The 12,549-nt window shown below is 42.8% G+C and overlaps 1 protein-coding gene across 1 annotated transcript in view; it reads left to right on the top strand.

The window, feature by feature from the left end:
- The window catches only part of rrp36 (ribosomal RNA processing 36), a 12,720-nt gene extending 3,375 nt beyond the window's left edge, over positions 1-9,345 (top strand). Inside the window, exons 2-8 of the mRNA XM_085355514.1 lie at positions 3,964-4,318; positions 6,332-6,464; positions 6,550-6,616; positions 6,700-6,804; positions 6,961-7,038; positions 8,439-8,556; positions 8,887-9,345. Of these exons, the coding sequence (XP_085211640.1) occupies positions 3,997-4,318; positions 6,332-6,464; positions 6,550-6,616; positions 6,700-6,804; positions 6,961-7,038; positions 8,439-8,556; positions 8,887-9,038 (975 nt within the window). The 5' untranslated portion in view covers positions 3,964-3,996 and the 3' untranslated portion in view covers positions 9,039-9,345. The remainder of the gene's footprint in view (positions 1-3,963; positions 4,319-6,331; positions 6,465-6,549; positions 6,617-6,699; positions 6,805-6,960; positions 7,039-8,438; positions 8,557-8,886) is intronic.
- The last annotated feature ends 3,204 nt before the right edge of the window (positions 9,346-12,549 follow it).

The raw sequence follows: 12,549 nt of genomic DNA, 5'->3' as shown, positions 1-12,549 counted from the left end.
TATATATATATATATATATATATATGTGTATGTATATATATATATATATATATATATATATATATATGTGTATGTATATATATATATATATATAAAAAAAACACCCAGCACGCCCCTGCGGGCGGTTTATCCTTCAAGCTCGGGTCCTCTACCAGAGGCCTGGGAGCTTGAGGGTCCTGCGCAGTATCTTAGCTGTTCCCAGGACTGCGCTCTTCTGGACAGAGATCTCCGATGTTGTTCCCGGGATCTGCTGGAGCCACTCGCCATATATATATATATATATATATATATATATATATATATATATATATATATATATATATATATATATATATATATATATATATATATATATATATATATATATATATATGTATGTATGTATGTATGTATGTATATATATATGTATGTATGTATGTATGTATGTATATATATATGTATGTATGTGTGTATGTATGTGTGTATATATATATATATATATGTATGTATGTATGTATGTGTGTATACACAACACCCAGCACGCCCCTGCGGGCGGTTTATCCTTCAAGCTCGGGTCCTCTACCAGAGGCCTGGGAGCTTGAGGGTCCTGCGCAGTATCTTAGCTGTTCCCAGGACTGCGCTCTTCTGGACAGAGATCTCCGATGTTGTTCCTGGGATCTGCTGGAGCCACTCGCCTAGCTTGGGAGTCACCGCACCTAGTGCTCCGATTACCACGGGGACCACCGTTACCTTCACCCTCCACATCCTCTCGAGCTCTTCTCTGAGCCCTTGGTATTTCTCCAGTTTCTCGTGTTCCTTCTTCCTGATATTGCTGTCATTCGGAACCGCTACATCGATCACTACGGCCATCTTCTTCTGTTTGTCTACCACCACTATGTCCGGTTGGTTAGCCACCACCATTTTGTCCGTCTGTATCTGGAAGTCCCACAGGATCTTAGCTCGGTCATTCTCCACCACCCTTGGGGGCATCTCCCATTTTGACCTCGGGACTTCCAGGTTATACTCGGCACAGATGTTCCTGTACACTATGCCGGCCACTTGGTTATGGCGTTCCATGTATGCCTTGCCTGCTAGCATCTTGCACCCTGCTGTTATGTGCTGGATTGTCTCTGGGGCATCTTTACACAGCCTGCACCTGGGGTCTTGCCTGGTGTGATAGACCCCAGCCTCTATGGATCTTGTGCTCAGAGCTTGTTCTTGTGCTGCCATGATTAGTGCCTCTGTGCTGTCTTTCAGTCCAGCTTTGTCCAGCCACTGGTAGGATTTCTGGATATCAGCCACCTCCTCTATCTGCCGGTGGTACATACCGTGCAGGGGCCTGTCCTTCCATGATGGTTCCTCGTCTCCCTCCTCTTTCTTGGGTTTCTGCTGCCTGAGGTATTCACTGAGCACTCGGTCAGTTGGGGCCATCTTCCTAATGTATTCTTGGATGTTCGTTGTCTCATCCTGGACTGTGGTGCTGACACTCACCAGTCCCCGGCCCCCTTCCTTCCGCTTAGCGTACAGCCTCAGGGTGCTGGATTTGGGGTGAAACCCTCCATGCATGGTAAGGAGCTTTCTTGTCTTTATGTCAGTGGCTTCTATCTCCTCCTTTGGCCAGTCCTCGGCCCCCTTCCTTCCGCTTAGCGTACAGCCTCAGGGTGCTGGATTTGGGGTGAAACCCTCCATGCATGGTAAGGAGCTTTCTTGTCTTTATGTCAGTGGCTTCTATCTCCTCCTTTGGCCAGCCTATTACCCCAGCAGGGTACCTGATCACGGGCAGGGCGTACGTGTTGATGGCCCGGATCTTGTTCTTACCATTCAGCTGACTCCTCAGGACTTGCCTGACCCTCTGCAGGTACTTGGTGGTTGCAGCTTTTCTAGCGGCCTCTTCATGGTTCCCATTCGCCTGTGGGATCCCCAAGTACTTGTAACTGTCCTCTATGTCTGCAATGTTGCCTTCTGGTAGTTCAATCCCCTCAGTTCTGACTACCTTCCCTCTCTTTGTTACCATCCGACTACACTTCTCCAGTCCGAACGACATTCCAATGTCATTGCTGTATAGCCTGGTAGTGTGGATCAGTGAATCGATGTCTCGTTCACTCTTGGCATACAGCTTGATGTCATCCATGTACAGGAGGTGGCTGACAACTGCTCCGTTCTGTAGTCGGTATCCGTAGCCAGTCTTGTTAATGATCTCACTGAGGGGGTTCAGGCCTATGCAGAACAGCAGTGGGGACAGAGCATCTCCTTGGTAGATCCCGCACTTGATGGTGACTTGTGCTATGGGCTTGGAGTTGGCCTCTAGTGTTGTACGCCACATCCCCATTGAGTTCCTGATGAAGGCTCTTAGGGTCCCATTGATCTTGTACAATTCTAGGCATTCCAGTATCCAGCTGTGGGGCATTGAGTCATAGGCCTTCTTGTAATCAATCCAGGCAGTGCACAGGTTGGTCAGTCTGGTCTTGCAGTCTCGGCTGATTGTTCTGTCTACCAGTAGCTGGTGTTTTGCGCCTCTGGTATTCTTGCCAATTCCTTTCTGTGTCCCGCTCATGTATTGACCCATGTGCCTGTTCATCTTAGCCGATATGATGCCTGACAGGAGCTTCCATGTAGTACTGAGGCAGGTTATTGGTCGGTAGTTGGAGGGGACTGGTCCCTTCTTGGGGTCCTTGGGGATCAGGACCGTCCGGCCTTCAGTTAGCCATTCCGGGTGTCTCTCGTTAACTAGCAGCTGGTTCATTTGTGCTGCCAGACGCTCGTGGAGTGCAGTCAGCTTCTTCAGCCAGTAGGCGTGAACCATGTCGGGCCCTGGTGCTGTCCAACTCTTCATACTGGAGACCCTTTCTTGGATATCTGCCACTGTGATGGTTACTGGACCCTGTTCAGGGAGGTCGCTGTGGTCTGCCCTCAGATCCTCTAGCCACTGAGCATTGCCGTTATGGGTTGCATCCTTCTCCCATATGCTCTTCCAGTATTGCTCCGTCTCCAGCCTTGGTGGTGCTGTTCTCTTATTGTTCCCTTGCCACTGAGAGTACACCTTTGCTGGTTCTGTGGAGAACAGCTGGTTTATTCTCCTGCCTTCTATCTCTCTGGTGTACCTCCTCAAGCGGCTGGCCAAGGCTGTGAGTCTTTGCTTGGCAGTTTCCAAGGCCTCAGGTATGGACAGCTTGCTGTATTTCTTAGGCACCTTATTTGTCGCACCTTTCTGCAACTCCGTTAGTTGGCTAACCTCCCTCCGTGCTACTTTGATCTTGCCCTCTAGCCTCCTTCTCCATGGAGGGTACTGCCCCTTGTCGCTGTTCAACTTGTAGCCAAGCATCTCACTGATCACTGTTTGCCGTCATTGTGGATGTTGGGTATCGAAGAATCCATAGGTCCCTCATCCTATTCATGTAGCCCCTTCCGCCGGGGTTACTTGCATAGTAGCATTCCAACAACGCCCTGTTTTCGTCTCTTGCCCACCGATGCCTTCTTGTTCCAGTAGCCCACTTTTCGTCAGGGTGCCCTGGTTCCTCAACACCTGACGCGGACCTTGTTGATCCGGGCGACGTCCGAGCCGGCATGCCTTCATATTTATCTGTCTCGCTCATGTCTGCGGTAGGCTTGCTTAGCATAGGGGGTCTAGCCTTAGGACCCTTACTGGATACAGACGCCCCAGGCAGGAATCGAACTTGCGTGACGTAAAAGACGGATTTAAGCGACATGACCATCAAACAGCAGTCGCTTTCTAAAACGTCAAATATGTATCGGATTCAGCACCACATACAAAGTGACCCAGATCGGATTTGAAAATATCGGATTTGTGCCGTTCACACTGTCATGATCAGATATGGGTCGCATAGGGTCAAAAAAGTCGGATTTGATGCGCTTTCGCTTGCAGTGTGAACGTAGCCTAAGAACGCTTTTTTCTTTGTAGGGTTGAATAATTATGACAAACTCAGCACCACGTAAAATAGTTCATATTTGTTTTGTTTCCGGTAGCTCTCTGCGTCTACTACAACCTCATAAACAAAGATGAAGAAGAAGCAGAAACAGAAACAGCTGCCGAGCTCAAAGAAGAAAGGGTTAGAAAGCAGCAGCGATGAGGAGTCGTCTGATGTGGAGAGGAACTTTGCACTGATTACTGAGAGAAAAGGGACTGAGGAGGAAGATCAGTGCTACAAAATAGGAGAGGAAAAGACTGATGAAGATGAGGAACGATCAGATAGCAGTGATGAGATGGAATCTGATAATGATGAAGAACAAGAGGGAGATGAAGAGGATGGCAACAGTGATGATGACCCAGAAGATGCTGGTGGCAGCAATGAACTCCAAACAAAAGAAGACATCAGAAAGGGTGAGTGTGTCTGCAGCTCAAGAATATGAACATTACGATGCCAAACTGGTGAAGCGTGACCTGCAGGTTACATCTGCCATTTGTAAAGTGGCTAAGTATGGGTGGTGCAGCTATAATTACAACCACGTTACCTTTAAGTGCTGACATAAGCCCTGTTTGTGCGATTGGCCACAAAAGTGTGTTTGTGTGTATGTTGTTTGTATAGAGGATATTATTCTGTTCAGTTAGGAAGTGTAAACTTGGGCTGTGCGATATGACCAAAATCTCATATCCCGATATAAGAATTCCATCGTCCGATAACGATATAAATCACAAAAATGTAACATTTTCTGTAAATTCTGTGAATCTCGGGCAGCTCGACCTGGCGGCTCTTTTTTACTTCTCATCCGTAAATAATCTGCTCTTTCACGTGATTCAGTTTATTTTGAAAAGTCTCAACAGGATCTTGAGCTTTATTGTGAAAGGTTTATGTGGAACATAAACAAGCGGACACACGATGGTGTTACCGTCGTTGTTGCTAACCACAACGCATAAAAACAGGCGCTTGTCCGTCAGTAGTGTGGTTATATAAAATATAAGAGAAAGAGAGAACTTTAAGAAATGAATATAGCCACTACAGTGACCATCAAAACGATGAAAAAATATTGCCGTAAACAGTTTATTTTGCGACACCACGAAACAAACGATAGCGTAAAATGAAACGATAGATGTTTTTATATCGTCATCTGATATATATCGTTATATCGAACAGCCCTAGTGTGAACCATTGGGAATTTTTTAACATCCATTTGTTGTTGTTATTTTGTTTTTTTCTTAGCCACCTACAATCAGAGCATGCTTTCAGTTAGGGCTGCACGATTTTGCATAAAATGAGAATCACGATTTTTTGGCTTAGAATTGAGATCACGATTCTCTCACGATTTTCTTTTCCAGTATAAATATTTATTGCACTTATTAACTGCACATCAACTTCGTAACAGTTGAGACTGAACATAAAAACAATAAATAAACATAAAAACAACAAAATGTTGTACTGCTTGAAATTCCGTCTCCACCGTTGCTCGACGCTGCGTGTACAGAGCAGGTAGTGCAACAATAGAAAAATAGTTGCGGGACGGCACTGTGTAGCGTTTGTCTAGGGTGTTGATCATTCTCCTAAATCCCTCGTTTTGCACAGTGTTGATGGGAGCCATATCTTTGGTCAGGTGATAAGTGATAGCCTCCGTAATTTCTTTGTGCCTGTGGGAGTTCGACGGGTATAGGGAAGCGCTGTATAAGGTTCCCGTTATTGATGTTTGGGTGGTTGACCGGGACGGATTTTCTCCTGTCACTTTCTCGTCATCCCTGACGTGCTCTCCGTTGTTTTTTCCCTGCTAATTTTAGCATCACACGGCACAGCTTCTGTATCACGTGGTATAAGGCTCCGCCCTTGTCATTTGTTGAGCAGGAAGAGTGAGCGCTTGTTTTCATGCAGAGTATGTCCCGGATCAAAATGTGGTACAATCGTCGTCGTCTTTTTTTTTTTTTTTTTTTTTTTTTTTTAAATCGTTGTCATTTGGAAATGAGATCGCACATAAGCATGAATCGAGATCGCGATTTTCTAACGATTAATCGTGCAGCCCTACTTTCAGTGCAGGCGAATTAACTAGCAAACACAGTGCTTTTCGTCTCGTGTTCTCACTGGCCACCACCTGTTGTGGTGCTCCTCATTTAACTGCCCTGACAAATAGGATTTTGACCAGCATAGGGTTCCCACCCTCATTTTCAAGTACTTTTCATGACAGACACACACAAACACAGATTGTTGATTTATGTATCTGTGCGTTTTCATATTTTTGTGTTCCAGCTGCTGTATGCTTTTTGGGGGGTTTTTTCAAGGTTTTTTCCCCCCCCCGTTTGTTTTCTTTTTCTGCCACAAACCCAATATAGTGCTGAATGTATAATTGCGCGTGATAACTAATTGCAGTGTCTCTCTGGCAAAAAATCCCCTTCTGTCTTCTTCAACCCTTCCAGAGCTGTCCAACATGTCATTTGAGAACATTGTAAAACTGCAGAACCAGGTGGGAACCAAAGTTTACAACACGGTTGCCTATGGCAGCAACAGGAGTCACGAGTCCAGCAAGAAGAAACGACTAAACAAGAACAGGTGAACGTTCTCAGCCTGCTTAGACAACTGTTAGACTTTCCTCATCTAAATCCTGCAGGGCTTTACGGTCTGCTTGTGATTTCAGGCCAGTGGAACTCTCAGCCAAGAAACCAGCACCATTCCTCCGACAGGTCATCCCCGTCAAGAAACCAGTGAGTGGAGAAAATCTCCAGTGTTGAGTTCAATGCACAAGCACTCATGTATATACAGATTTGGTTTTTGTTCTGTCCTCCAGACGCTGAGAGATCCTCGATTTGATGACTTGTCTGGAGAATACAAACCAGAGATTTTTGAGAAGACCTATAAGTTCATTAATGACATCCGACACAAAGAGAAGGAGGTGAGAAAATGAACGACAATGTGCTGAATGTAAAGAGAAACAAAAAAGACATTTTTAACTGTAGGCTGAAAAATCTAAGATGATAACAGTTGTAAAACTTGTTTGTTTCAGTTAGTGTGAGAAGAGTAACAGTGGTACCATTTTCGTTATTTGCAGATTGTTCAGAAAAAGCTGAAGAGAATAAAGAAAAACAGCCAGACGAAGGAGAAACTGCAGTTCCTTTTGAAGAGGATGGTGAGTCTTTGCTGCCTTTCATTCACTTTTAATTATGCAGTTTAGTTTTTTTGTTTTTATCAAGAAAAACTAGAAACGCATTAATAGTTTTACAATTTAAGCATCTTCCTTGAAAAGCATTTCAGTTTGTTGATTTATGAAATCATAGAAGAGAATAGAGTAGAATAGATCTTTATTGTTACAAGAACAGTGAAACACAGTTTGGCATCTCTCCGTTAGCAGCGTGTAGATTCCTTTAGAATAAGAAAAAAAGAGAAGCCAAAAAGTAGACTTATAGAGCTAACTACACACAGGGAATATACATAGTAACATAAGTATCTACCAGATATATGGCAGTTATATGTACCATGCAAAGGAGCAGGTGCAATATAAGGAGCATGCATCATCAACCTCTTGTTGCTACAGACCTCTTAAAGGGCTGCACCAGCAAGCAATCTGTTGCTTGTAGTTGGCAAACAGCATTTTCAGCAGTATGTGTAAAAGTACTTTGCAATTTAACAAAATAAAAACAAAACGCTGCAGCACGGTTACTAACTGCCACACGCAAGCGAGAGCACATATCTCCCATACTGGCATCCTTACACTGGCTGTCAGTTAGTTTTCGAATTGATTTTAAGATTTTATTATTCATTTTTGCATGTTGCAGAGGTTAGCACCCTCATACCTTTCTTATCTTTTAAACTGGTACACTCCTGCAAGATCACTGTCTGCAGATCAAATGCTCCTAGCTGCCCTGAGGTCAAGATTAAAGCACAGAGGAGACCTCTGTTTGCTGTGACTGCTCCTAAATTGTGGAACAAACGTCCCCTTCATTTCAAGACCTCCTCGACATTGGACACTTTCAAAACCTGAAACCTGAACCCACTTTTATTCCTTGTATTATTTCTTATCCAGATCTTCTCATTTTATTCTTCTTCCTTAAATTTTTATCATGTCTTCCTATGTTTTATCTCTTTTGTCTTAAATGTACAGCAGGTTGGTCAACAGTTGTTGTTTTAAATGTGCTATATAAATAAATTTGACTTTGACTTTACATGTTATAGTAATGCATTGCATGAGGTCATCAAACATCAAATTGGCCAGTGCAGCATCAATATTCTGTTTGCATGCAACAGTTCTCCAGGCTCTCAAAGTTTTTCTTTAAACATTTGCTGCTTTTTCCAGTGATTTTCACTCCAGTCTGTGTAACTGGCTATTTTCAGGGGTGTGTTTTTTGTTCTTTGCATGGGTTATAATGTGTGTGCGTGCGTGCGTGCGTGCGTGCGTGCGTGCGTGCGTGCGTGCGTGCGTGCGTGCGTGCGTGCGTGCGCGGTAGCAACAATAAATGGAAACAATTACAATTACTTTGCATGGTTCTATTCGTCGGAGGTCTTTTTAATGTCAATTTTGACTTTGTGCAGGAAAACCAAGACCAAGCAAGGAAGAGCAAAGAGCAGCAGAGAGAGAGAGAGCTGCAGTTCAAGAGACAGCAGAGAGAGAGAGCCAGTGAGGGTGGAAAACCATTCTTCTTCAAGAAATGTAAGAAGATCATCACTAGATCTCAGAATGCCTATTTTCAATGTGCACATCTATTGATTCACTAAGTATTTGGCCCCAGCATTCCTTCCCATTTATTCACACTGGGACTGACATTAGGAATACACTGACCTGTGGTCCCAACTGTGACTTAGACTATTTCCTTAGGGATTATTAAAGTATTCTGATTCTGATTTAAGATGGCAATCATGAAAAAAGAAACGTTGATAAGAATTGATTTTCTTTTCATTTCTGTAAAAAATAAACAGTGACAGTATCTGTGAAGGTAGTGGAAGTTTTAATAACTGTTCTTTCAATTATTCTTGATTCTAGCTGACATGAAAAAGCTGCAGCTGGCTGAAAAATACCAAGAGCTGAAGAAGAGCAGCAAACTGGACAACTTCCTGAGCAAGAAGAGGAAGAGGAACGCCATGAAGGACCGCAGAAAGCTGCCCAAACAGCTGCAGAGCAAGAAGGCTGTCTAAGGCGTCAAGTGTCATTAAAAACTGTCAAATCATTTAAAAGATTCTTCTGATAGAAAACCCTTCATGCATCAGTCTGGCAGGCACCCCCAGGGTCTAAACAAGTTGCTGGAGCTGAGCGTCTCAGCTGGCGAAGCTGCTGGGGACTCTGACTTAGTCGCTATTATTTGATAATGCTTTCAGTGCATTTATGTTCAGATATCTGAGCTTTCTTTCATCCATTGATACTTGAGCTATCAAACGCAGGACATTGTATCATTGTGTCAAATCTATAAAACATGTACTTGTTAATAATCAATAAAGTGATGTATTTAAGTGTCTTTGATCTTCATTTGTTCATTGTTTAATTTTTGAGTAGAAAGTGCTTTTAAAAATGAAGAATGTCCTTTTCCTGCACTCTAATAGCCTTTTTTATGCAGTGAAAATATCATGCATTTCGCTGCATCATGGTTCAATTAGGGATGAGAACTGATACTTGCAGTACCTATTGACTTCAGAATTCTTAAAACAACTGTATTTTATATGTATGTGAGTACAGTAGGTCGTATATGTTCTGAGCAGGGTTAACCGTTTGGCTAGATACTCATTTGCAATAATGCCAACTCTGCTTCCACCAGCTGCCAAACAAGTTGGCAGGACACTGGTGCACACAGTTATCCAAATAGCCCCCTCCCTCCCATAGTAACTGCTGTACACATGAACAATAGTGGGAAAAAACTTGGTGAAGAATCTTACTAACTGACATCCTCGTGAAGCCCGGTTTCAACAACATTGAAATATTGACCTGTTTAAATGTGAACCTGTCCAAGGCACACGCTAATGTCAGTCACTGAACTGTTTGTAGCCCATACTGGCTATCTCTTATTAAGCTAGTGGCTGGTGGCTAATAAAATGGTAACACTTGGAGCTAGTTATCAGTTCCTCTCATCTGTAATGTATTTAGATGATATTAATTTGACGCAGAAACAGTTATTTGTGTCTAGAAAGTGTTTCTGTTCCGGTCTGTGATTGAAAATTTACACTGTTATACAAGCTGCACACTGACTACTTGATGCTGTGTAATTCAAAACCATTAGATTTTTTTGCTTTTCATACAATGCCAGGAGAACTTTTGGATGTGACAGTTGTGACAATTATCTGACCTCATTTTAGATCAAATGAACAGAATTTACATCACAAACTATGATTACATTTTGTTTTGGGGGGTAAAATAGTCAGATTTTTCATCCCTAACCTTCTTTTGTAAATTTCACACACAAAGGTCAGTACTACAGGCAGAAACATGGCTGTGCCATGGGTTCCCCAGTTTCACCCACTGTGGCCAAACTGTAATGGAAGAAATGGAAAAGAGGGCTTGGTTATCCTACCCTGGAACACCACCAAGCTATTGGTTCAGGTATATGGATGGGTGAAAATCAAATGTTAGAACATACCACAATTCACTGATCACATTAACTCCACCAGGGAGGATATGAAAAGTGGCAGGTTAGCCTTCTTAGACTCTGAGATTTCCATCAGTAATGAGGGACATCTAAAAGCTGATGTGTACCGGAAACCTACGCATACGGATCAGTGTTTAAGGTTTGACTCTCATCATCCACAGGAGCAGAAACTGGGTGTCATCAGGATGCTACAACACAGAGCGAACACATCCCCACAGACACAGCGGCCAGGGAAGCAGAAGAACATCACATCAAGAAGGCTCTGAGTAAATGTAGCTATCCCAGCTGGACATTTGTCAAAGCTGGGAAGGCGCCTAAAGAAAGCTCCAGCCGATCCAGGAAAAAAGGACAACTGCTGCCTAAGCGAAAACCCTCAGTGATCCCTTATGTCTCATAAGTATCAGAACATTCTCTCTCTGCGGCTTTTAAACCCCAAAACACGCTGCGCCAAAAATGTATCCACTCCAAAGATCGGGTCCCTCCACACAAATAGAGTTATATATTGTACACCATTAAGTGCCTGGTGAATTGCTGTGACTTTATACCTCTATTATATAACTGTACAATAGCAACCAGCATTCCTACCCCTTACTCAAAGTGCAATACAAGCAATCACATCACACTTTATACTGCACTGATCCTACTCCTTACACTGTACCTGTAGATTTTTTTATATATTTTGTTTGTTTCATTGTTCTGGTAACAATGACAATAAAGATCTATATTACCTTATTTATACATCGGTGAAACTAAACAACCTCTGGCGAAGCCAGTGGCACAAAACAGAAGAGCTAACATCAGGCCAGGACTCCACAATCTATTTACACCTACAGGCCAGTGGACACTCTTTCAACGTCATAATTGAAAGAGGAGGAGGCCATTAATGTGAAAAGGGAAAGACCATCTCTAAATCGAGGAGGGGGCTTAAGGGTACATCTGTCACCATCTTACAATGCTGTGATTGCAGCCATTCCCCAACTCTCTGTGAATGATACTCATGGTCTTTGATCAGTGGTTGTTAATCAGTGGCTGTTGATCAATGGTCATGACAGTTAATGTTCAAGCAACTGACCTCACATTCAGTAGCGCTAGTTTCAGTCATTGTGAAAAGGTGCTGTTTATAAGGTTGGGGAAACCTGCAGTCAGCTGAGACTGAAGAAGTCACTTGGATGAGTGACTAAATGTCTCTCCCACTGAAAACGCTACGACCAGATGAACAGAATCAACTTTTTGGAATTTCCTTACCTGGATGATTGAGCATCAAGATGTTCTTAGGGAACATTTTGAGCAACCAACTACTGCTGAGAGCAGCATCTGAATGAATAGCAGTAGATAATTACTGGTTTGGACTCTAACACATGGAGCTTTTTCAGTAAAACAAACAGAGTCATTACATGACACCAACCTATCAGGAAGGTCCTACATGTTGATACTAAATCCATCTGTTTAATGTAAGCTAAAAACTGTCTCTGCACACCGTGCTTTGCTGCAGTCTGGCAATAACAGCTCAAGAGGTACACCTCTAGTTAAACCGGTTCTGACTGAAATGTCACATTTCCTAACTGACCCTGAAGGCAGCAGCAGAAGGTGACTTGAAGCTTAAAGTTTTGCCTTAGAGTAACTGATTTGATTTCACTGTTGGTGTCAGCAGGTGGTAGCGAAGAATTTCACTTGCAAACCATTCAGCTGGACTCACCTGTGCAGGTATGATACTTCAGTTTCATGTGGAATCTGCTGTTAGAAATGTTGAACTGTCTTGTAATCAGTATTTCATTTCTCTGGAAGTATATTTACTGCAGTACTATTTCAATACAAGCTGGACTTATTTATTTACTTAACTTTATTTATTTACTTTTATTTAAACACCCTGATCTTAGTGATCAAATGTCTTGCAACAGCACATCTTATTCTTCAATTTACTTTGTGTCCTTCACTTTCTTTTATTATCTGCTTTTCTCTCTCCATCTAACCACTGTCTATTCTTCTTAAGAGAAGGACTGTATATGGACACTGTGAAGAGATATTTTCAAATTAGATGAACTCAAAATAACAAACAACCACTTTATCCTGTA

The sequence above is a fragment of the Diplotaxodon limnothrissa genome, linkage group LG6 (assembly GCF_057381915.1).
Source record: "Diplotaxodon limnothrissa isolate DT_005_m linkage group LG6, D_limnothrissa_male_GT1.1, whole genome shotgun sequence".
Lineage (NCBI taxonomy): Eukaryota > Metazoa > Chordata > Actinopteri > Cichliformes > Cichlidae > Diplotaxodon > Diplotaxodon limnothrissa.
The sequence above is the reverse complement of the archived record's forward strand: the minus strand, read 5'-3'. Positions and strand labels throughout refer to the sequence as shown.